A 24,113-nucleotide genomic window follows, 5' to 3' on the forward strand; every position below is an offset into this window, starting at 1 on the left:
TTTGAAGGCAAGCCCTCAGCAGTAGACGTTTGTAGATAAAGGAACAGGATGGAGGGTGGTTATCATCTCTTTTTATATTTGATTTTTCCTTTGCAGAGATTGTCATCAAGCTATTTCTGCCCAGGTCTTGTCTGCCTCCTGCCTCTCCCAAATTAGAATCTAGCTTGAGCATGTGTTAGCTTAATGACTCCTGAAGCTGAGTGTCGGTGTTAACAGCCCTCTAGTTCACAGAATTGCAGGGGCTTTGAACAGGAAGGTCCCCTGGAGACAGATGACTGGCGTCTAGTTCAGTGTTGATGGCTTGCTGCAGGCTTGCTTCATCACTTCAGTGCTGGCCTGAGGCTCTGGTGCTAGGCTTTGTCCTCTCTTTCACAGCCATGAAGGGTGAGCCTTTCCTAAACCCACATGTATCCTCAGTTTTAGGGCATAGAAATGACAAATTCACAGTGCTGCTTTCACTCTGCCTGTTGGTCTGAGATTCCAGTTTTATGTGATGGTAGTTCAATTCAGTTTATAGCTTTATACTCTGACTTAATTTATTCCTTATTTAAACACATCTGTGAATTTGTTTATTGGTGTGATAGTATTTTTAAACTCTCAGTTTATTGGCAGGCTTTGAAATAAGCTGTCATTTGAAGGTTTCTCTATCAGTTAAGAGAAAACAAACAAGCGTGTAATCATGTGAGCAAGGAAGACAAGCCTGAAGAGTCCTTAAGTGTATCAAGGGTTAGAGTAGTGGGGAAGATGAGCTGGGCATCCTTTAAGAGTCCCCAGACCTGAGACCCCACATCACTGGAAAAGGCATGGCAAAGAAGTCCCTGAGGTGCTTGTCATGTGGATCCAACTTGCCAGAAAGCTACAGTCCACTATGAAAGCAGTCCCTGGGAGCCCCTTTGCAGTGTGCTTGCAAGAACCTGCCTTGGAGCACCCAGCTGGGAGGTAAACTTGTCTATTTCTCTCCAGCGCCCTCTGCCAGAGAAGCTGGACATCGTGCCAGCTGGTGAAGGAAAAGTAGTTAAATGTCACAGATCATTTTCACAGAGCAGGCAAGAGGCAGAAGTTGGCACTGTGGGCAGTAAATGAATAACCAGCCAGTTCCTCACCTCCAAACACCTCAGCAGCAGGAAGTGCTGTTCATGAAGTATATAGTACACGTCAGATTTCCCAGTAAGCAGTGAGATCCTGTCATTGTTAATAACCAGCTGCTGTAGCATGAGCAGTTGGATGAGCCAGCAGAGGCTATTGGCTCTCAAAATTTCATTGGGAGTTTTCTTTCTATTACTTTAAAACATCTTCGAAAATGGAGTGCTGTTAAAATTATGCTGTGATTTTAAAATTTGAGACTAGAGGCCTGGTGTGATAGTACACACAGTTAATCCCAACACTAAGGAGGCAGAGGCAGGTGACTGTCTGTGAGTTCGAGGCCAACATAGTCTACATAGTGAGTTATAGGACAGCCAGAACTACATAATAGAGAGACCCTGCCTCAAAATTAAATAAACAAATAAGTGAAAAGTGAGACTACCTTGAACTTAATTGTGAAATAAAAAAATTCACAAAATCCAGGCATGGTGACAGGAGGATCAGGAGTTTGAGGCCAACCAGGACTGTAGGAGAATCTGTACCACAAAAACAACAAAACAAATAAATGTTACCCAGACTGGGTAGATGGCTGTCAGTAAAGTGCTTGTCCTAAAAGAATGGGACCTGAGTTCAGATCCCCAGCATCCACATAAAAGCAAGGCATAGTGGCATGCGTCTGTAATTCTGCCAGAGGTAGGTCCTTGGGGCTTGCTGGCTAGCCAGTCTAGGCAGTCAGTCTAGTGAGCTCCAGATTCAGTGAGAGACCCTATCTCAAAAAACAAACAAAAACAAAGAAGGTAGAAAATAATCGAAGACAGCATCTCTGGCCTTCACGCATGTATGCACAGAGTTGGGCATGTTAATATAGTGATGCCAAGGTAACTTTTTAGTAGTCAGAATGTTTACTGAATGAGATTGATTTTAAGGCAAATTGTAGTTAACAATGGTGCATCGGGTCAGTACTTAGTCTTCCTGGGCAAGCCTACATTAAAGATATGGACAGTTGATAACACTGTTTTTAGGATTCTTAAGTTACATGTGATAGAAAATAACAGTCATTTAGGAGAGAACAAAAATGAACTTTGGTCAGGTAGAAGTAGCTGCAAGAACCGCCCAGACAAGAAACCAACAGCCACCCAGAGAACTTGAGCAGCTGCCCCTGGTGAACAGGGGACCGCTCGCAATGCAAATATGCACCCAGCCAAGTGCTGCCTCCTGTCCCATCTTAACTGCCTGGCATAGCTCAAGCTCTTCCCTAGCTTAGAGGGCAGCCTCTGGGCACTGGGCTCAGGAATGTGTTCTGCCTTAGGCCACGCCCATACAGGCTGAGTTCAGCTTTCTGTTTCTTGGCTTCTCTTCCTCAGCGTTGTCTTCATTTTGAGATCTCTGGCTGAGAGAAGCCTACTCCAGCTTCCAGCCTGTAGTTCTGGATATTCCTTATGTCAAACCATCCCTGAGTCCGAGCACTGTGGCCCAGGTAATGTGCTGCCTACTAATTAGCTACATAAACAATGCTTCCCTGAAGGTACTGCCTCTCTAAGACCTTGGATTGAAGTAGCTCTGTAAAGGAAATTGAGGTACAGTTACCAGTGGGGAAGGAAAGAGTGTGCTATGTGTAGGTGATCATCATATTTTACAGAAGAAAGCCAGCAAGCGTGAAAACCAGTTGTTGTGCGGGTAAAAGAAAAAAAAAAGCTACACAACAGAAGATCACATAGAACATAGAACTCCTGTGAGACTAATTGGTGTCCAGAAGACAAATCTCAGAGATGTGTGTCCAAGGTGGGCAGTAGGGGGGCATTGTTTCTTAAGTGGGATAAATTGAGGGTTGCTGCTGGGATCTATCTTGCTTTGTTGAGGCCATAGAGGTAAATCTTTTTAGTAATAAACCTTTTTTTTTAATTTAATAATTTATTTTACATCCTGACTGCAGTCTCCCCTCCCTCCTTTCCTCCCGCCCCTCCTCCGTATTCTCTCAGAAAGGGGCGGGCCTCCCGTGGACATCAGCAAAGCATATCAAGTGCTGTGAACAAGCACCTCCCCCTGTATTTAGGCTGGGCAAGGCAATCCAGCATGAGGAGTAAGTTCCCAAGAGCCAGCCAAAGCACCAAGGACAGCCCTGCTTCTACTGCCAGGAGACCCATAAGTAGACCAAGCTACACAACTGTCACATATATGCAGAGGGCCTAGGTCTGTCCCATGCAGGCTCCCTGGTTAGTTCAGACTCTGTGAGCTCCCATGAACCAGGCAAGCTATTTCTGTAGATTTTCCTCAGATCTCTCTCTCCCTCCCTCTCTCTCTCTCTCTCTCTCTCTCTCTCTCTCTCTCTCTCTCTCTCTCTCTCTCTCTCACACACACACACACACACACACACACACACACACACAGGCTCCAAAAATTCCTCTTCCCTCTCCTCAGCAGGACTCCCCGAGCTCTGACCAATGTTTGTTTGGCCATGGGTCTCTGAATCTGCCTCCATCAGTCACTGGATGAAGGCTCTCTGATGACAGGGTAGTCACCAATTCAATCATAGGAGATGACCAGTTCAGGCTATGTATCCACTGCAGCCAGGAGTTTTAGCTGGGGCCATCCTTGTAGACTTGTGGAAATTTTCTCTTACGTCAGGCTTCTACCCAACTCCATAAAACCCCCCTTTCCAGTCATCTCTCTCAGCACTCTCCCCCTCTGCTCACCCCTCAACCCGATCCCTCAAGTTCCCATCCCCTCCCCCACGCCCACCCTGTCCAACCACGAGATCTCTTCTATTTCTCTTTCCCAAGAAGATCCGTGTGCCCGCCCACGCCCCCCTTGGGCTCTCCTTGTTACCTAGCCTCTCTGGGTCTGTGGATTGTAGCAATATTATCCTTTATTTTATAGCTAATATTCACTTATGAGTGAATACATACCATGTTTATCTTTCTGGTTCTGACTTAGCTCATCCAGGATGATTTTTTCTAGATCCATCCATTTGCCTTCAAATTTCCTGATGTCATTGTTTTTAACAGCTGAGTAATACTCCATTGTGTAAATGTACCACATTTTCTTTATCCATTCTTCAGTTGAGGGGCATCTAGGTTGTTTCCAGGTTCTGGCTATTACAAATAAAGCCACTGTGAACATAGGTGAGCAAGTGTCCCATAGTAGTAAATCTTAACAACTGAATCTTGGAGCTAAAGCCCATCTTAGTACCAAATGGCAGTAATCCAGGGTTCCTTTGGAAAGCTGGAGGCCACTGCTCAGATCTCTGACTCTTCTCCACATTCCAAACTAAAAGTCACAGTTGGGTCCAGACCATAGTTGACCTTACATTCAGTGAGCACAGACTCCAGGATCAGCTCAGCACTCCAGGCCTCCTCCATTCAGTACCTGGGGCATGGGTCATTTGGCAATGGGGAGTGGGTGTGAGATTTGGAGGGGTGTTGACCTTGCACTGCACTTCTCACAGCCTTGTTGTGCTGTTGTGTCCACTGTATCCAATGGAACCAGGGGGTAAGCCTCAGGCTATGATAGCTAGTACCAGAACTGGGAGAATCCCTTTCTGTAGCTGATTCCTCCCTGGCATCACTCCACCCCACCTAGCTCCCTCGAGCCCCTTCTACTCTTTCCCTGAAACCACTTTAGCTGCCTGGGCCATCCCTACTACAGCACAGTTCTGCGGCAACCTATACCCTGGTCAGAATTTGAGAGAAGAGAGAGATGAGAAAGTTACCTTCATACAGGTTGAGTTCCTAAATTTCCGCTCCTCCTTGGGGAGTCCACATAGTTGTGCTTATTCCTCACTGTTTGTATTTTGTTATTTTATTATACTTTGTCTGTTGTCACTGTAAATCAGCAAGAGAGTGAGTCTGTAGTGGGCTTGCTCTCTCTTTGGTCAGTCTCAGAAGTTCTAACTCATTGTATTACTTCTTTATGCTGGCTAACAAGTTTATGAGCTTGGTGGCTTACAGCAATACCTGTTCAGTGTTTCCCAGCTTCTGAGGGTTAAGGACCCAGAGTTAAGGCAGGGCTGGGTTTTTCCCTGAAGGCTCCTGTGGGGGAAGGTCAGCCCTCAGTCTTCCTCAGGCCATAGTGGGGCAAAATTCAGTTCCTTGCAATAATAAGATTAACAGTAAGTTGAGTCTTCAAAGCCCCTAATCAAGAGGAAGACATTAAAGCCAGTCTGCTAGAACCAAGTTTCTGTCACATAGTGAGGAGAGTGACATAGACCTTTGCTATATTCTGATGGTTAGAAGAAAGTCACAGGGTGTCCCTCCTACACTCAAGAGGAAGAGTCTGTCAGCTTTGTTACCCTTAGATCCTCAGAAGAGATGCTTCCTCACCTTCTGGTCCTGTCCTTCAGAATCGTTTAGTGCATGGGTCCTCACCCCTACTTTTAGGGTGTCATGCCAAGTGACCCAAGAGCTCTACGTCCATACTCTGTGCTAGTGACTGGACATTTCTGTGGAACCCAATCCTGTGGCTCTCACTCCCAGGACTGTGGATAGTATATCAAATACTAAATGTTGCTCAGGCCATGCTGGGGCTTTCCAGTCAGATTTTTCCCTCTTGACTGTCTTGACCCATTCTCTCATAGAGCCCTCAGAATCTAGCAGGAACTCCTGAACACAGCAGGTAACATAAATTGAATACAGTGAGAACCTTAAATATCTATGGTGGCTGGACAAGATGGATTTTCTCCCCCTTCTCATTTACCTCCTAACCTAAACACTGCAAGCAAAGTCTTCCTGAATTAGCCAGATTGATTGATTCATTTTAATTTTTGTTTTTTGAGGCAGGGTTTCTCTGTGTAGCCCTAGCTGTCCTGGAACTCCCTCTGTAGCCCAGAATGGCCTCAAACTCAGAGGTCTGCCCCCCACCCCCATTAAAGGTGTGTGCCACCACCACCCGACTACCCAGATTTCTAAATGATGATATACCCTCTGTCACTTACAGAAGGCTAGATAATGCTTTGATGAGATGAGCTTGGAGTACAGCCTGGTTAATCCCAGGATGTGGGTTCTTGTGTGCCTTGTAGATGAAACTCAAGATGAGAAATGGTTTCCATTTCAGGTAGCTAACCCCCAGAGGCAAATACAAACCCCAGTCCTTTTATTGACTCCTACTTTATAAATACAGGGAATAATCAACTAACAAAAAGTCAAGAAATCTGGAGCATTTCCTGTCTAGATTGGTTTTGCATTTAGTAGCTGAGTTCCCAGCCTGCCACATAATTTCTTTTGTCTTTTAAGACATTGTTTCTCTGAGGAAATGTGGTTTCAGACAGCTGACATGCGGCCCACAGAGCCTTGTGAAGAAGCTCTTCCTTCCCGCCCTTCAGGCTGCAGATTCCAGAATGTGAATATTGGCCTTTCCCACCCTCCGATTCCATGACTGCTGCACTGTTTGAGAATAAAAGAAACGCATGTATTGACATCCCAGACGCTAGCTCAGGCCAGAGCCCTCCCCATGATCCCACCACCCACCAAAATGTGTCTCACAGGTGCTTCATGTCCAGCCTGGCCCCAGCCTTAGCCCTGTAGCACGTTTCCTCCTTACCTAGTTCCCACTACAGAAACAGAAGCTGCACTGCCAATCAAAAGCAATGCTGTTTTCTTTAAGAGAAGCTGGGCAGGGGAGCAAGAGTTCCTTTGTAGTAACAGTAAGCTGAAAATAGAGTGAGCATGTATGAATGGAGGAATGATTGAGTGCATTATGATAACATTCACACCACAGTATATTAAGGAGCCATTAAAAAGTAGGTTTGACTGTCAGCTAGGGGTGGGGAACTCCTTCACCATAGGCGTACAATAAGACAAGAAAGATGTAAAATGGAATGTGTAACAGGGTCCCAGTTTTATAAAACAAAAATTAAATCAAATCCTTTGTAAAAACACAGATGGATGGAGACTTGGTAGTTGGTGTGGGCTGTCTGGAAGTAGAGGAAATACACAAGAGAATGGAGAATATAGACAGAGTAAAAAGGATGAGTTACGGTGGGTCAAGGAGATCAGAAACAAAGGTGCCTCTACCTCCAAAAAAAGCTACATGTAGTGGCTCATGCCTTTAATCCTAGCACCAGGGAGGCAGAAGCAGGCTACCTGTGATCTCAGTTTGAGGATAGCCTGGCCTCCATAGCAAGTTCCCAACTAGCCTGGGTTACATAGTGAGTTTCTATCTATAAAATAAAAATTAGAAATAAATAAGTGAAATTCTAGGACTGTGGAGCTGGCTCAGTGTGTGTGTGTGTGTGGTGGGGGCGTTGGTGCAGGGGAGCCTGCCTGTAATTCCAGCACAGGAGGTGGCACCAGAAAATTACTGGAGCAAGAAGAGCAAGCTGGAGAGCCAGGCTAGCCAAACCAGTGAGCTCCAGGTTCACCATAGCAGGTGGAAAAATTGAGGAAGACCCCTTCCTCAGCCTCCAGAAGGGTGCACATGTGCATGTGATGAGCCTGCACACACTAAAACATGTTGAGAACACCGACTTAGTCCCTATTTAATCAGTACGTGCTAGCTTTTTACAAAACTCTCCCATAGGTCCAGAAACTTTCCAAATTCAAGTTTATAATATTACTAATCCCACAAGACAGATAGTAACTTACTAATTATTACTTGATCATATCAGAAAAGAATATGTGCTCATGGAAGATGTTGTCCTTTGTAAGCTTTAGCTGAGATTAGAAACCAAAAAAAAGAAAGAGAAGAAAAGCTTTAAATGGTTCTAGATTTTTCTTGGGGCCATAGAGATAGGAGAGGGGCCTGCCACCAGGACACCAACAGCCCAGAAGACAGGAAACTAGTTTCCTTGGCTATCTTGAAGGCCTGTACCTCAGGCCTGCAAGTGTTTTCTCTGCTACCCTGACTGTCAGGCAGAGAGCAGTGCTAATGACAGTGACCTGCAAGAGTCATTTAGATGTATGCATTACCTTGTTTGTGGCTATAACTCCAGAGTGCATGCAAAGCTGTTGGCCAGAGGTGTGTGTTACATGAATCAGTCCCCCCTCCTTAGTCTGTTGCCTCTTTGAACTAGTAGCATGTTTTTTCATTGGTAATGTCCTTCTTGTGATACTGGGTTAGTGAACATAAAAAATGGTACTGAGATTTTAGTCTCTTAAGGAAGTAATGACAGCAGCTTGGAAGGACATGGAATAGTCAGGAAATAGAAGTTTCCATGAGGATCAAGACCAGACACAATAGAAATAGGAATAAGGAATAGGGAGTTAGAGTCGGGGTGCAGGACAGTGCAGGACAACTCCAGCAATGGGGCAGTTCTGAGTGGCTACAGTCTTGTACCTAATACTAGATCAAATGCATGGTAACCATAATAAATCTTCTCATGCACACAAAGCTCCTCAGTTTAGAAGAGAAACGTGATTTTGTAGGAAACAGAGACAGCCTTCCTATCTGCAGCTGGAAAAGAGCAGGTTTTACATCTGTAAAACAATGGCAAGGTGTTGTGGGAACACAGCATTCAAGAAAGTGGAAAGTTACCTAAATTTGGAGGACCTAGGAAAGCCAAACACACAGACACACACACACACACACACACACACACACACACACACACACACACAATAGTAGAAAATAACTTTGGGGGGGGGGCGCCCCGGCGTTCCAGACAGGGTTTCACTGTGTAACTAACTCACTCTGTAGACCAGGCTGGTCTCAGACTCACAGAGATCCGCCTGCCTCTGCCTCCCGAGTGCTGGGATTAAAGGCGTGCGCCACCACCACCCGGCTTAGAAAATAACTTTTTAAAATGGAAAATTATACATTGTCAGTCCAAGACCATCCAAGAGTTTCAGTATGCTCTTTAGAAAACTGAAGGAGAGATGGACATTGTGGTGTACACGTGTATTCCTCAACATGTAGGAGGCTGAGGGAGGATAATGGCAAGATTGATGCCAGCTTGAATTATACAGTGAAATCCATTCCCAAGAAAAAAATGAAGAAAACGAAAGAAAGATACTTCCAGTAAGCCAGCACAGAGCATGGTAGTTCATGCCTATAATTCCAGCACCCAAGATGCTGAGACAAGGAGGTTGTACGTTCCAGGCCGGCTGAAGCTATATAACAAGACCTTATCTCAGTAATTAAAGTCTGGCCATGTAGCTTGACTGTGGAGAACTTGCTTAGTGTGCCAGGATCTGGATTTTTTTTGTTTGTTTTAGTTTTTGGTTTTTTGAGACAGGGTCTCATTAAGTAATTCTGGTTGTCTTGGAACTCATTATGTAGACCAGGCTGGCCTTGAACTCACAGAGATCCTCCTGCCTCTGCCTCTGCCAGGATTAAAGGTGTGCAGCACTACACACACACACACACACACACACACACACACACACACACACACACAAAAAAAAAAAAAAATACAGAGCTGAAAACAAATTTACCTGCCTTGAAAACATCCATCTGCCAATGCTAAGCATGGATAGCGAGCACAGACACGACACCACTGAGGGTGTATACTCATGACGTTTCAGAACCTAGGTGTGGGAGACACATATGTATCTGCAGAAAAGCATGGGACCTGAAAAGGATTTTCTATTCAGTGGCACAGTCCTTCTGACAAGGACTGTGTGCTGAGATGCAGCAGCATGATGCCTTCAAATCAATTCACAACCTGACATATTAGACCAGCCAGGCCACCAGTCTAACAAAAAGGAAGCTTGCTCAGTTTCTAGAGATTCACTTCTACATACCTTTTTTTCTTTTAAAAAATTTTTCCTTTATTTGTATTTTATGTATATAGGTGTTTTGCCTGTATATTTGTCCATGCATCGTGTGCATGCAGGAGCCACAAAGGCCAGAAGAAGGTGTCAGATTCTCTGGGACTGGAGTTATAGGCAGTTATGAGTTTGTGCTGAGAATAAAACCTGGGTTGTTGTTAGAACAGTCAGTGCTCTTTCTTAACTGCTGAGCCATCTCTCCAGCCCTTCCAAAGACAGGGTTCCCACTATGTAGCCCTGGCTGTCCTGAAACCACTATACATAGACCAGACTGACCTTGAACTCACAGAGAACCACCTGCCTCTGCCTCCTGAGTACACTGGTATTAAAGGCGTGCACCACCATGCCTGGCTTACATGAACCCTTTCTTTTTTTTTGGTTTTTCGAGACAGGGTTTCTCTGTGTAGCTTTGTGCCTCTCCTGGAACTCACTTGGTAGCCCAGGCTGGCTTCGAACTCACAGAAAGTCGCCTGGCTCTGCCTCCCGAGTGCTGGGATTAAAGGCGTGCGCCACCACCGCCCGGCACATGAACCCTTTCTTAAAGAGCCATTTTTATTTCCCAGCAAAATGAGCAAGCAGTTCCACAAGAGCAAACAGTGGAAAGACTGAATTAAAACATTGAAGTGAACAGTGCTGGGTAGGTAAGGGTGTCAGTGTTCCTGTGCTCATCTGTGTTCTTGTCCTACCCTGGCACTTTGAGTCACATCAAAATGAGTGATTCATAGGTTCAAGATAGAGCTTAGCAGTTAAGAGCACTTGTTCTTGGAGAGGACCTGGGTGCAGTTCCCAGCACCTACATGGTGGCTCACAAGCATCTGTAACTACACTTCCTGGGGACCAGACACACCCTCTTCTGACCTCCACTAACTCATGTATGCACATGGTGCAAATACATACATGCAGGCAATACTCTAACATAAAATAAAATAAATACTTTTAAAAAATGATTCAAAATAGAAGTTGAATGTAAAAAAATAACTAGTAGGATACTGGAAAGATGCACAAATGCCAGTAGCCTAATAGAGTGTACTCAGCATTGCTGAGACCATAGGGGGATTAGAATCACAACTGAGTGAGCTAGTTAGTGTTTTCAGACTTACAAAGAGGAATAGAGGCTGGGAGAAGGGAAATACATAGTTTGTGTTCTGAAGGGGGAAGCATGCTAATTACATGGCATTGGGAATAATAATACTACTAAACTCCCCTTTTTTTTAAGTGACACAAAATATATCACTTATTTGGAGAGCAAATTGACCTGTAAGTCTTTCTGCCCTAATGTCATGTGTTAGGTTTTTTTAAGTTTATTTTGAGAATGTCATACATGAGCACTGCATCTACATCACTCTTGTGCTACTCCTTCCTCTAACTTCTCCCATACTCCCTCCCAAATTCACAACCTCCTCTTTAATTATTGTTACATATATATTCATATATGTGGTAAATGTATACTCATACACACACATACACATATATGCAATCTACTGAGTCCATTTAGCATTGCTGGTATGAACATATGTCCAGGGCTGACCCCTTGGGATTGGACAGCCTATGTAGGAGCTTGTCCATGAAGGAAACTGATTCTCCCTCTGTTAGCAGCTACTGACTACCTGTAGCCCTTCATCTAGGGGTAAGACCTTATGGAGTTTCCCCTGTCTATGTTGGCATGTCAGCTGGTGTGCTGGTCTTGTTCAGGTAATCATGTTGTTGAGAGCTCATGGGTGCGTTTTCCCTGTTATGTCTGGGCAATGCTGTCTTCCTGGAGGTGTCCTGGTCTACTTCCTCTTTCAGCCTTTGTGCCCCCCTTCCATGATTCCCCGAGCTTGGGAGTTGGGGCTGCATTGCAGGTCTGTCCATTGGAATTGGGCACTCCACTGTCAGTTGTTCTCTGCATTTTGGCCATGTATGGATCTCTGTACTAATCCCCATCTGTTGCAAAAAGAAGATTCTTTGATGAGGGGTGAGAGCTGTACTTACCAGGCTTGGTGGAGGACGAGGCTTGTGGACTGCACAGATAGACCTGAGCTATATGTACTTTAAAATGCTTAAAAGGGAAAATTGTAACATACACTTTTTAGAAGTTTTAGATTTTTAAACTGGTGTACCTGTCAGGTTGTCAGTTCTAGCAAGGACTGCTCCCAGCTGAATGGAGCTAGACAGAAAGCTCTGGACATAGCGGCATTGGGAGATAAACGGGCCTGGATCATGAGTTGAGGGTCATTCTCAGCTACATAGCCAGTTCAGTGCCAGCCAGGATTCATGAGGCCCCGTTTTCTGTCTGATTGTTTTAAAAGGCTGGGCTTTCAACTCTAGGTGCGGGGAGAAGTGTAAAATACAAATAAACATAAGAAGAATAAAAGAATAGCGATTAAAAACTCCAGAGGTTGGAGAAATGGCTAATTAGTTAAGAGCATTGTCTGCTCTTTCAGAGGACCTGGGTTCAATTCCCACATGACAGCTCACAACTGTCTATAACTCCAGCTCCAGGGAATTTGACACTTTCACACAGACACACATGCAGGCAAAACACCAATGTACATAAAATAAAAACAAGTCATTAAGAAACCAAAAACAATTTTAAAAAAATTCCAAACAGCAACTGAGCATGGTGGTGCACATCTTTAATCCCAATAGTTGGGAGGCAGAAAAGCAGGTGGGTCTCTGAGTTCAAGACTGGTCTAATCTACATAGTAAGTTAAAGTCAGCCAGGGGGACAACCCAGTGAGATCTTACCTTAAAAGAGGGGGAGAGGGTTCCACAAAAAGTAAAAAAGTCACCTGTATATGCTGCATATTTGAAGAAACAGCAGAGCCAAGCTGTAGGGTAAAAGGTCCAAGCCCACTTCTGGATTTGAAAACTCACCAAAATTTATCAGTCCCTGAGCCTGAAATCCCATCAATCCCCATTCTGGATAACTCTGCCATGGAACACACACACACACACACACACACACACACACACACACACACAGAGCCCTGAAACCCTGTGTAAAACCTGCCTGCTCAGTTCTTTGTTGCTTCTCACCTCAGCAGAGGCAGCCACCGTCTTGTGTCTCTCCCAATAAATCTCTTGTGTGAGGTTTGTTGTAGGGCATGACTTTGTGGTATTCCTTGGCTCCTGACTTTCAGGATACCTTTCCCTCCAGAACTGTTAACACCTTCACTGGGGAAACCTTCCCCCTCAGACCTGTAACACTTACACAGGCCCCATCCACCATTACCAAAACTACAAGAAAAAACAAGCCCTACATTTACTGGAATGGATCATTAAGTAACACAGAAAATGGGAATAGTAAGTACATCTCATTTATTACAGGGGCTGGAGAGATGGCTCAGCCATTAAAGGCCAGGCTCACAACCAAAAAGAAAAGAAACAGAAGAAGAATATTTTGGTTTGGTTCAGGGTTTTTGTTGTTGTTGTTTTGTTTTTTTGTTTATTTGTTTTTGAGGCTGGCCTCAATTTCAAGATACTCCTGCTTCCTGGGATTGGCAAGTGGACACCACGGTCCCACCTGCTAGAGCTGCAGCCGCTTTTCTTTTGTGGGAGGGTGGTAACCCGGGGATTGAACCCAGGGCCATACATGTGCTGAGGCAAGTGCTCTGCCACTGAGCTGTTATGCCCCCAGTCCCATAAAGAGCATTCTTAAGGATACCCAAGAAGCTTTCAGCATCCATTGCTTCTAAGATGACACCAGTTGACACACAGGCAAAGGAGTCTTTCCTTTCATCATTGTACAACATGTGTTTTCCCGTGGGCATGTATTACATTACAAAATAAAAATGTGATTAGATGGTGATTTTTGAAATTAATTAAAGAAACAGCAGCTGTAGAGTAGGAGTTAGAGGTAGAAGTGATTGCTGCTGGAGTGTTTTGTCATGTAAACATAAGCAGTCAAAAAAGAAAAAGAGCGGCTTTTACCTGGGCTGAAGAAGTAGCTGGCCTTAATGACTTTAATTTGCAGATGAATAGAATTAAGCAGAAGTCATTTTATTCCGCCTTCTGTAGAATACCTCTGTAACCCCTACCTACCCTTTATTACATTTCCTCTCTAAAGATAATTTAAGAGTCTCAGTGTGCTGTAGATTAGGGAAGCCTAACTGTAACAGCAGGTAGCCACTGTTGATACGGTTTTTATTTTCTTCCTAGATGTGTGGCTGAAGCTACGTGGTTGGACCATACTTGGTCACACTTAGGACTACCTAAACCTAGAATGCTGTGCATACAGATGGCTTAGTGACTGTACACCTTTTAGCATGAAAACATTCCTGGAGAGTATCTCTAAGATCATGAATAGTCATTTTTCAAAGTTCATAATGTGCAGAACTTCTGGAGTCATCTGGAAGCTTTAAATATGCTTGTGCCAGAGTCCCGTTCACAAAGATTTCATCCAGATGAGTTGCAGCAACCTTGGTTTTGGACATTTTTAAGTTTCCCAAGTTAATTCCGACTGGAAGCCAAAGACTGAGAAACCACTGTTTTGAAGAAAGAATATTCACAGATATCCCCACCATATCAATTTAAATTGGTTTTATTATGATAGTATTTTGTCATGAACAATCTGCCTCTAGGTTTAAATTCTTTTTATATTGATAAATTTAAAAATGCAAATTTATTAAATACAAAGCAACATCTATGCATGGGTAAATGATGCTTGGCAGAGGCTTTGGGGCACATTATTCCTGTTAAATATGCCTGCTCACCTAAATTAGTCTAGGTTCAGTAGGGATATAAAAATCTTACAGTGGTATAAATGGGTGTGTTTCATTCAAGGAATAAACCATGATAAAAGGATTAGCTGTCAACTGGGCATGGTGACACACGCCTTTAATCCCAACACTCAGGAGGCAGAGGCAGGTGGATCTCTGAGTTTGAGGCCAGCCTGGTCTATGTAATGAATCCCAGGTCAGCCATGGCCACATAGTGAGATTCCTTTTCAGAATACAACAACAACAAAGAATTAACTATAGAAAGTGATGTGGCCCCTAAGCTGATAGAGTACCCACAGAAGATCTGGTTTAGAAGGGAGTCCCCAGATGCTGGCACATTCACTGAGCAGTGGACAGATTGGCTGAGCTGAGCAGCGGGAAGCACTTCCAGACTCCCTGTATTTCAGCTGGAGCACATGAAACCCCACCAGCAGCCCTCAGCCAGTTGCTTGGACATCCACTGGAAAGGACCCCAGGGCATGTTAATAGTGTATGGATTGGATATCAGTGTGGCAGTCCTGGAGGCCAATGTTTCTGTTAAGAGGCACCACTTTATTGCAAGACTCATGAGAGAGAAATGACTAGGTGGCTAGTAGCAGGAGGCCTGGAATAAGATCCGTGTTGAGAGTGTCATTTGATGGGATGCTAGACAGCCAGAGCTGCAAGGTTGCCTATGCTAAGCCTAGGTCTGTAGCCATCAGGGGCTTCATACCCTTATGCTGACCCACAGTGCCACAGCATCAGGTATCAGGAAAGCCCTTCATCCTGTAGTACCCTCTAATGAGAAAGTTCCCCACGTCGCTGATGAATGAAGAAGGGCCAAAGCCTGTGTTGTTGGGAGAGCTTGGAGCTGTCAGGCAATAGTTAGTGATCACTGGCGTACCACTTGGGTTAGCTAGTCTCCTTTCAGCTCTACAGCCCAACTTTGAGGCTGCTGTGACCTTTTAAAGCAGAGTTCCTCTATGCTGTGTATCTTGTAATAGCTCTCCAGCTGAACAGGGCTCTGTGTAAAAAGATAATCCTTTTGTCTGACAAATGTGAAATTAGAGCATACATGGGAATCACCTCTAAAGAGCCCGATTTGTGGGGCCGGGTAGAAACCACAAATGGACATTTTTAATGGGTAGCACCTGGCAATGGCAGTCTCTTGAGCGAACACTTTGAAAAGCACTAGTCTGATGGGTTGTACCTTACTCCATGTCCCTCATACAGTGAACGGTGCTAGTCTGGTTCTCCACAAATGTGAACTGAACAGATGAGACGGCTAAGACACTTAAACAAACAAAGCAGGGCAATTGCTGTAGTACTGGGTGAACCTCCATTTCTGACATCCTTTCAAAGTGGCTCCATCCTATATATGACAGTGTCTACCTCAAGACTTTGTGTACTAATATGATCCCTGTCCTCTTCCCCAGAGTTGAGTCTTAGACCCCAGGGCCTCTCACATACAAGGCAAACAAGCACTCTTCTACATTTAGTACCCTCCCACACACAGATTGGGCTCGAACTTACCCTGTGGACCAGTCGTGATTCTCTCGCCTCAGCTTCCCAAATAGCTAAGATTATAGTCCTGTGCTGCCAGTCCCGGTTACTGCTTTTCATTATGTAAATCAGTCATCATACTAATACCAATTTTTAAATATTTAATAGGGTAAAAGAACAGGAAACACAAGAAGAGGAACGTTTGATGGAAGAAAAGAAAAAGAAAAAGCAGGAAGACAAGAAAAAGAAGGAAGGTGCTCAGAAAAAGGTTTGCTAGAATTCCTTCCTCCATGCCCTTGCAGTCATGTGTGCCGCATCTGCACTGACATAGCTGTCTCATGACCACACTTGATTTTATTCTATTACTGTTTTAAATCAATGTGCTAAATCTATAATTAGTAAATAATAGACACTTGGCTAGTGAAGTGAGTGTAAGGGTGCCAGCTTCAAAATGTCTTGTTTCAGGGGCTGTGTAGTTGATGTGTCAAGAATGTTCATGTCTTCTTCTGAGAGTGGATGGTGTCCAGCCCAGACAGCCCCATCTAAAACATCAGGAAGGGGCCATGAAACTAACAACATTAGAAAAGCTAGAAATAATTTTTGCAGTTTTGGTAAATATTCTTTGTAAGTCCTGTTTATAAATGTTAAAATAAGAAGTTCTATAAACAGTCTAGAGAGATGACTCGACAGTTAAGACCATCTGCTGCTTTTCCAGAGGTCCCAGGCGCAGTCCCAGCACCCCCAGCTTCCTGTAACTCCAGCGCCAGTGCATCCAGCCCCCTCTGCTGGACCTTTGGGGACTTGCATTCACCTGCAAGGTCTCACACACACAGAGGCGCATATATATATACACACACACACATATATGTATAACATATATATATATTTAAAAATCTGGTTTTTTAGAATTCTTTAAATTTTATAGTCATATTTCTGTTTCATTGCATGTAAACCAAATTATACCACCCATCTTTGCTTTCACTTAAGTAATGCGCCTTGTGGTTTGAAGGATACCTTCTAGACTGTGGCAGATGGGGAGCTCAGGTGGCTTCCATAAAAACTTTTTTGCCTGTAACTTAACACTGTCATGTAATCACAGCATGTAGACGAATACTTATTTTTCTCAGTAGTAAACTATCTGAGGTGTGCTTTTAAAATTTCAAGAATTAAAAGTCTTAGTCTGAACACTCGGGAGGCAGAGGCAAGCAGATCTCTATGAGTTTGAGGCAAGTCTGGTCTACACAGTGAGTTCCAGGATAGTCAAGGCTCCGTGTCTCAAAGAAACTAAAAGAGAAAAACCTAAAACAATTAAAAATCTGCTTATAAACTTTTCATCAATCTGTACATTCTACCCGATTGTTTCTAAAGCATTTCTGATTTTTTTTTTTCAGGCTGCTGATCCAAAAACCAAAGGTAAGTTGTTTGTTTGTTTTTAACATATTTTGGGAGGAGCATACGTTTTATAGCAGTACCAAACTTTGCAATGAGGTGACTTTTATAAAGTTTATTTTATGTTTATGGATATTTTGCCTGCATGTATGTCTGTGCACCAAGTGTGTGCAGTGCCCACTAAGCCCAGAAGAGGGCCTTGGATCCTTTAGAACTGGAATTAAGATGATTGTGAGCCACCATGTGGGTGTTGGGAATTGAACCCAGGTCCTCTGCAAGAGCTAGTGTTGTTAAACCCTAAGCCCCAGAAGGTGACTTTAAAACAAAGGACCTAAGTCTGCCTTTGACTCTACATTTATTATACATTGTGAAGCTCTTCATTTAAATCTGTTTTTATATATCTACATTTCATTGTCCTTAGGTTAATATAAAACTGCCTAGAAAATGTCATCTGTGTTTTAAAAAACACTTTTAAATTTCCTTTAGTTTAATTCCCACCAAATAAGGATTGAATTCAGGAAGGTGATTCATTTGGAATAAGACCCAGAAAAGGCTAATTTTTTTTTAAAGCTTGAAATTCCTTACTGACAGCTACTCCCTTGCAGACATATCTGTTTCTTTCTTACTGACGTGTAAGATTTCCAGAGCTTGCTTGCCTATTGGTCTTTTTTTTTTTGTTTTGTTTTGTTTTTTGTTTTTTTGTTTTTGTTTTTCGAGACAGGGTTTCTCTGTGTAGCTTTGTGCCTTTCCTGGAACTCACTTTGTAGACCAGGCTGGCTTCAAACTCACAGAGATCCGCCTGCCTCTGCCTCCCGAGTGCTGGGATTAAAGGCGTGCGCCACCACCGCCCGGCACCTATTTGTCTTAACGGTAGAAACAGAGGCAGCTCTCAGTGTGGCTCAGGCATCTGGCTTTGCTGGAGGTTAGAATGAGCTGAGGGAAGCTGTACCCCAGGCCCTCCACTTCATACCTGACACGGTAGGGACACTCGTGGGTCACAGAGACCAGCTCTGTTCCATCCATGACAGTGTACTTCTTTAAGCTTCAGGTTTTGCATCTTTAAAATGAGAAAAGTGGTGAATTGTTCTTGCCTCAGAAAGTTGTTACAAAGACAAATGAGCTCACACAGGAAAGGCCAATACCTAGAGTGTAACTGATGTTCAGTAAAGGGTTGTGCTGTACTTCACTGTTCCTTAAATCTTTTTGTCTTCCTTGAACACAGTTGCACATGTAGATGCAGTTGGACATGCACACTTGTTCCCATTGTCAGGGCTTTTACAAGAGTTCTCTCAGTTGCGGTCTGTACTAATACTTCACTTCTAGCTGGCGTCTTATAGTTTTCAAAGTGAGATTATATGTATGATCTCACTTGAACTTCATAATTGAACAGGACTTGAGATGAGTTCTTGGTTTTGTTATAGTAAAGGCATAAGTAGGGGAGCTCAGCTTCTGACCCTGTGCATCTGTCCTTGCACCTTGTCACTAGAGTCACGTCCAGAGATGAGTTCACCGTTAAATGAATGTTAGAAGCAGCAGGGTACAAGGACATCTCTGCTCTGTTAGAATATTTTTAGAAGAGTCCAAAAAGACTGGCCGTGGCTGTATTTGAATTTATGATTTCAAATAAAACAATGGTTCTTACTGTCATTTACAAAAACAGAATCTTTCTATATCATTCATTCTCTTCCCCCCCCCCCTTTTAAATGAGCCTTTTTCACAATCTGTTTCCATGGTCACTTATTAATTGTTTACTTCCCATCAGTGACTGCTCACTGCTGCATGGTGCCTGAACTAACTGTACTGCCCCTTGCGTGGGATTCCTGCTTTGTGTCACTGTGCTGACAAGTGACTGACTGTGGGCTCTACTGTCTCTTCTGAGTGACTGGGGCTGCCCTTTGGGTTTGTCCTAAAAACAGTTGTTTGTGTCCGTATAAACAGAGCAATCTAAAGTACTTCTACATAATTTTCTTTTTAATTAATTATTTCTATTTTATATGTATAAGTATATTGCCTGCATGTTCATGTATGCACCACATGTGTGCCTGGCACTCAGGGAAGCCAGAAGAGGGTGCTAGGTCCCTTGGAATTAGAGAGTGGTTGTGAGCTGCCATGTGGGTGCTGGAAACTAACCCAGGTCCTCTGAAAGAGCAGCCAGTGCTCTTAATCACCAAGTCATCTCTCCAGCCTAGAATGTTTTCTAATGACTATAAGCAGTGTCAGGTTTATATTTTTCTCAGAGTCCATCATTACTCAGTCCCATCAGAATCGGCTGCTGTGAGGTGACACTTTGGCCTAGACACTCGTGTTAGACAGGGCATGGCCTGATTTGGTGATGAGACGTGTTACATAGCAACATTTGTGCTCACACATAAGACAGATTTGCTCTTAGAACTTGCCAGTGTTCTCTTTGTTTCCCCTGTCGTGGCCTGCAGAACCCAGTGCAGGGCTACATCTATATGTCCCTCCTTTCTTCCCAGAGCCCTCACTCAGCTACTGCCTTTGTGCTAGGCCAGTTCTAGGCCCTGGCATTAAAGATTCTTCTTGTTGCTGCTGTTGTCAACCAGGGCTAGTAGTAATCTCAAGCTACAAAGTTCATTACAAAGCCAGGAGAGTCTGTGAAACGTCACCTAGCAGACCCTTACCTACTACCTTCTCCTGTCTCTGCAGCCAGCGGGCTTCAGAGCAGCCCATATCAGGAAGGTGGTCAGAGAAGGACAGCAACACTCCAGGCAGGGTGGGCCTTAGGAGTCCCTCCCTGTCTTGTCAGTCTAATGGAGAACACACTTCTCTCTGCCTTATAAATTTGAAAGTGGGGTTTCTAGGAAGTCTGCTTTGCAAAACCATATCTAAAATAGAAATTATCTCTGGATCTCTGTTTTATTTTAAGATTTATTTTTCTTTTATGTGTTTGGGCATTGTGCCTGTGCCTGCATGTATGTCTGCAGGGGCTGGAAAAGAAAATGTCCAGTCCCCTGGAACAAGGGGACTTCTAGACAGTTGTGAGCTGCCGTGTTGGTGACCGGAATCGAACCCTGATTCTCTCTAACCACCAAGCCATCTCTCCAGCACCTGGCTATTTTTTTTTCAAGTTCTAGCCTGTGATTTATTTGTGGGGGGTCTCATTCTTGTTTTAAAGATCAGGCCAAGTAGATGCGTTTCGGAACATCCTTTCTCTGGCATCCTGCCCTTAGGTCGTATCAGGAGGAACCATGTTTTCTTTGTTGACAGGAGACACTACTGCTCCCCTCTGGAGCTCTACTTGCAAATGGCGGCTCCACGCTTGTCTTCTACCAGTATTTCCCTCCCTCTGGGCCTGCTTGACCTCTGTCCTTAAGTCAGCTCTATGTAAAATGCCTTCCTCTTACAGAAAACATTGTTTTTAATTAAAAAAACAAAACAAAAGACATTTGGGAGACAAACACTGAAGGCTTATGAGTTCAAGGCTAGCCTTGCCTAAAGGGGGAGGGGAGATCACGATAGCTCAGTTGGTAAAGTGCTTGTTAAATAAGCATAAGAACCTTAAGTTCAGATGCCAGCACCTCGTGACAGACTGGGTGAGGTGGCATATGCCTGTAATTCCATCTCTGGGGAGTCCTGGGACTCTCTGGCCTAGTTTTTCCAACTGGTGAGCTCCAAGTTCATTGAGAGACCCTGTTTCAAAAAATAGATAAAAAGTAATAGAAGAAGACAACTGATGTTACTTTCTGGCCTCTCTACACTCACATGCACACACAAGTATGTGCACACACACACACATACACACACACACACACTCACAATGAACAAAAAAAACTCCTAAGAGAAACTTCTCCATCCTGAGCTATTTCCCAGTTAATGTCTATTAGCTATCCTTTACATCTCATTCTGTATTCACGTAAATACGCAGAATCCAGTGCTTTCCATAGTTCATGCTCTCTTATGCCCAAATACTAAGCCATTTAAAAACCTTCCTGCCAGCCAGGCAGTGGTGGCACACACCTTTAATCCCAGCACTCAGGAGGCAGAGGCAGGCAGATCCCTGTGAGTTCAAGGCCAGCCTGGTCTACAGAGTGAGATCCAGGACAGGCTCCAAAGCTACACAGAGAAACCCTGTCTTGAAAAGGAAAAAAAGAAAAAGAAAGAAAGAAACCTTCCTGCCAGCCTGTTCATAAACAGAATCATCCTGATAAATTCTTCTGCACATTATCTTTTTATTAGTGACTAAAAAAGGGCAGCAAACACCCAAGCCTGCTGCCTTGTTCGCTAGCTGGTGTCCAAACAGCAGCAGGCTCTCTCTTTCTTTGGGGTCCTGCCTTAATTTGGTTACAGATACTAATAGCTTTATAGGGGAACTTTGTGAGCCTGTTGTTTTCTGGGACCTTTTCATTGATTTGAGAGTTAGTCACATCATCTGTGAAAGCAACTGCCTTGATGTTTGGTTATGATGAAAGACCACTGAGTTAAGATCTTAGTGGTAGGAGTGTGAGACTGACATGTGTTCACTTTGTAATTGCTCATTCTCGGAGAAGGCTCGTTTTCTGCGCTTTATCATCAGTATGACCATCTGAAACCATAGTCTTTCAATGTCCATGCATGGGGTTAGGTTTTAGAGTCACAGGTTACATGTAGCTCACCTGAAACACACAAGCTTTTTAACAACGTGAATGAAGAGTTCTGGCAACCCGCATGTCATTCTAACTTTATGGTATAGAGATGAGAAGAAACGAAAACTTGATTCCTCATTCACTGAGTGGTGGCACTTCTGTGTAACTGAGGCAGCCAGGGCTCTCTGTCCAGTCCTCTGAATGCAGTAACCAGCATCTAGTTTTTATAAAACATCAAATCTCTGTTTTCCTACATTAGAAATGAAAATACAATGGCTAAAAATCTCAGGCTTACACTCATTTTCTTCCTAAGCCAGATGTTTTGAGGGTGTGTCTCCTAAAGGCAGAAGCTTAAAGTCTGTTCAGTGGGCTCAGCACTGTGCATTTTATATTGTATGACACTTCATCCTCCTGTCTGTAGGATGACTAAAGTCTTGGAGTTGAAGGCTCCTTCAGGATTTTCCAGCTCCCATAGTGCTGAGTGAAAAAATGCCAAAATGCCATCCCAAGGAGTTAAATGGTTTATGACAGCTCATTAGTGGCAGAACGAGACCCTTGGTCTCTGGTTGTCTCTTGTATGTTGTTTCTGCTACCACAATAACAACTGAAAGCACAGTCTATCAAGACTGAAAGAAATTCCTAAGAGATTTATTGTGTGAAAGGTATTTAGGGATCATCTTTTAAAGTTTTAAATGTTAGATTTGTCTTTCTTTGGCTCTGTTGTTCTGTGTTTAAGGGAATTTTTAAAATTCTACTCTTCAACCCGAGGGGGAAGAGATAATAAATGTGTTAATTTTCCCTGTAGGAACAAAGGAAAGTGTGTTAAGACTTAAGATGTTTTTAAATACAGAGACTGTTTTAAAAAATGAAAAACATATTGCTAAAACCCAAATACTGGGCAGGTACGTGGACATGTAAATTATTAATCTAAATTTTAAAGAAAGTCAGCAAAGCCCCTTGGCTACAGATTCAGCAGGTGACAGTCCAGGTCCCTACACTGCGTCTGCTCAGCTTCTGTCAGCCTGAAGGTAGGACACCTCTCTGCTGGGTCTGTCTGGCCACTGAGACTTTAACCATAAAGACAGTTTCCAAGGTGAGAAATTGCAGTTCTTAATTCTAAAAAGGAGCTGGCAATCTGCTTTCTGAGAAAGAATTTGAGAATGATAGCCCCATTTTGGCCTCTTTTCGTGTGTGTGTGTGTGTGTGAATAGCTTTATTGAGTTATAATTGGAGTGCAATAAATTGCAAATATTTAAAAAAAACAGTTTGCTGCATGTTGGAACGTATGCCCCTGTGAAACCGCCACTACCATCAGAATGACACCATGCAATTCCTAAGAGTATCTCTGTTCCTTCCGCCCCCATTTCTCCTGTCTCCTCCTTACCATCTGTCCCTGAGCAAACACTGACTTGATTCTGCCATAGAGTTAACTTTCTAACATGATCTGTAATAAGTGGAATCATATGCCATTGTGTAGTGGGTAGCCATTCCAGCTTTGATCTGGAAGTTATTTCACCAATACCATTGTACTCTTCCTCAGCAGAATCCTTGGGGATTCATTCATGTTGTGTAGTGTGTCAGTGGTTCATTCCTTTTTCTTGCCAGTTCGTGTTTCATTGTGCAGGCATACCAACAGTATGCATAGCCATTCACCTGCTCCTGGGCATTTGAGTTTTTTCCTGTTCTTCAGCTTTTATGAGCATTTATGTCCCAGTCTTAAAATAGTATATCACTGGATTTTCTTGAATAAATACATGGAAGAGAATAGTTATATTAATTTTTTTTTCAAGAGGCTGCCAACTGTTTTCCAAAGTGATTGTACTGTTTCAGTTCCATATTCCACCAGCACGTGGTTTGGACCTTGTTATGATTCCTAATAACTAGTGGTATTTATCTTAGTCAGGGTTTCTATTGCTGTGATCAAACACTATTGACCAAAAACAAGTTGGGGAGGAGAGGGTTTCTTTGGTTTTTACTTCTATATCACAGTTCATCATCAAAAGAAGTCAAGACAGGAACCTGGAGGCAGGAGCTGGTGCAGAGGCCATGGAGGGTGCTGCTTACTGGCTTGCTCCCCATGGCTTGCTCAGCCTGCTTTCTTATAGAACCCAGAACTACCAGCCCAGGGATGGCATCACCCACAGTGGGCTGGGCTCTCCCCCATCAATCAC

The 24,113-nt window shown here is 43.6% G+C and overlaps 1 protein-coding gene across 7 annotated transcripts in view; it reads left to right on the plus strand.

Moving 5' to 3' along the window:
* The window catches only part of Tnrc6c (trinucleotide repeat containing adaptor 6C), a 127,682-nt gene that overhangs the window by 27,607 nt on the left and 75,962 nt on the right, over positions 1-24,113 (plus strand). For all 7 annotated transcript variants that reach the window (XR_009380804.1, XM_059272209.1, XM_059272207.1 and 4 more), the window contains exons 2-3: positions 16,139-16,238; positions 17,362-17,383. Coding sequence is in view for 6 of the 7 variants with exons in the window: in XM_059272207.1 (XP_059128190.1) it covers positions 16,139-16,238; positions 17,362-17,383 (122 nt within the window). In the remaining variant the exon portion in view is untranslated. The remainder of the gene's footprint in view (positions 1-16,138; positions 16,239-17,361; positions 17,384-24,113) is intronic.

Source organism: Peromyscus eremicus, chromosome 8a, assembly GCF_949786415.1.
Source record: "Peromyscus eremicus chromosome 8a, PerEre_H2_v1, whole genome shotgun sequence".
NCBI lineage: Eukaryota > Metazoa > Chordata > Mammalia > Rodentia > Cricetidae > Peromyscus > Peromyscus eremicus.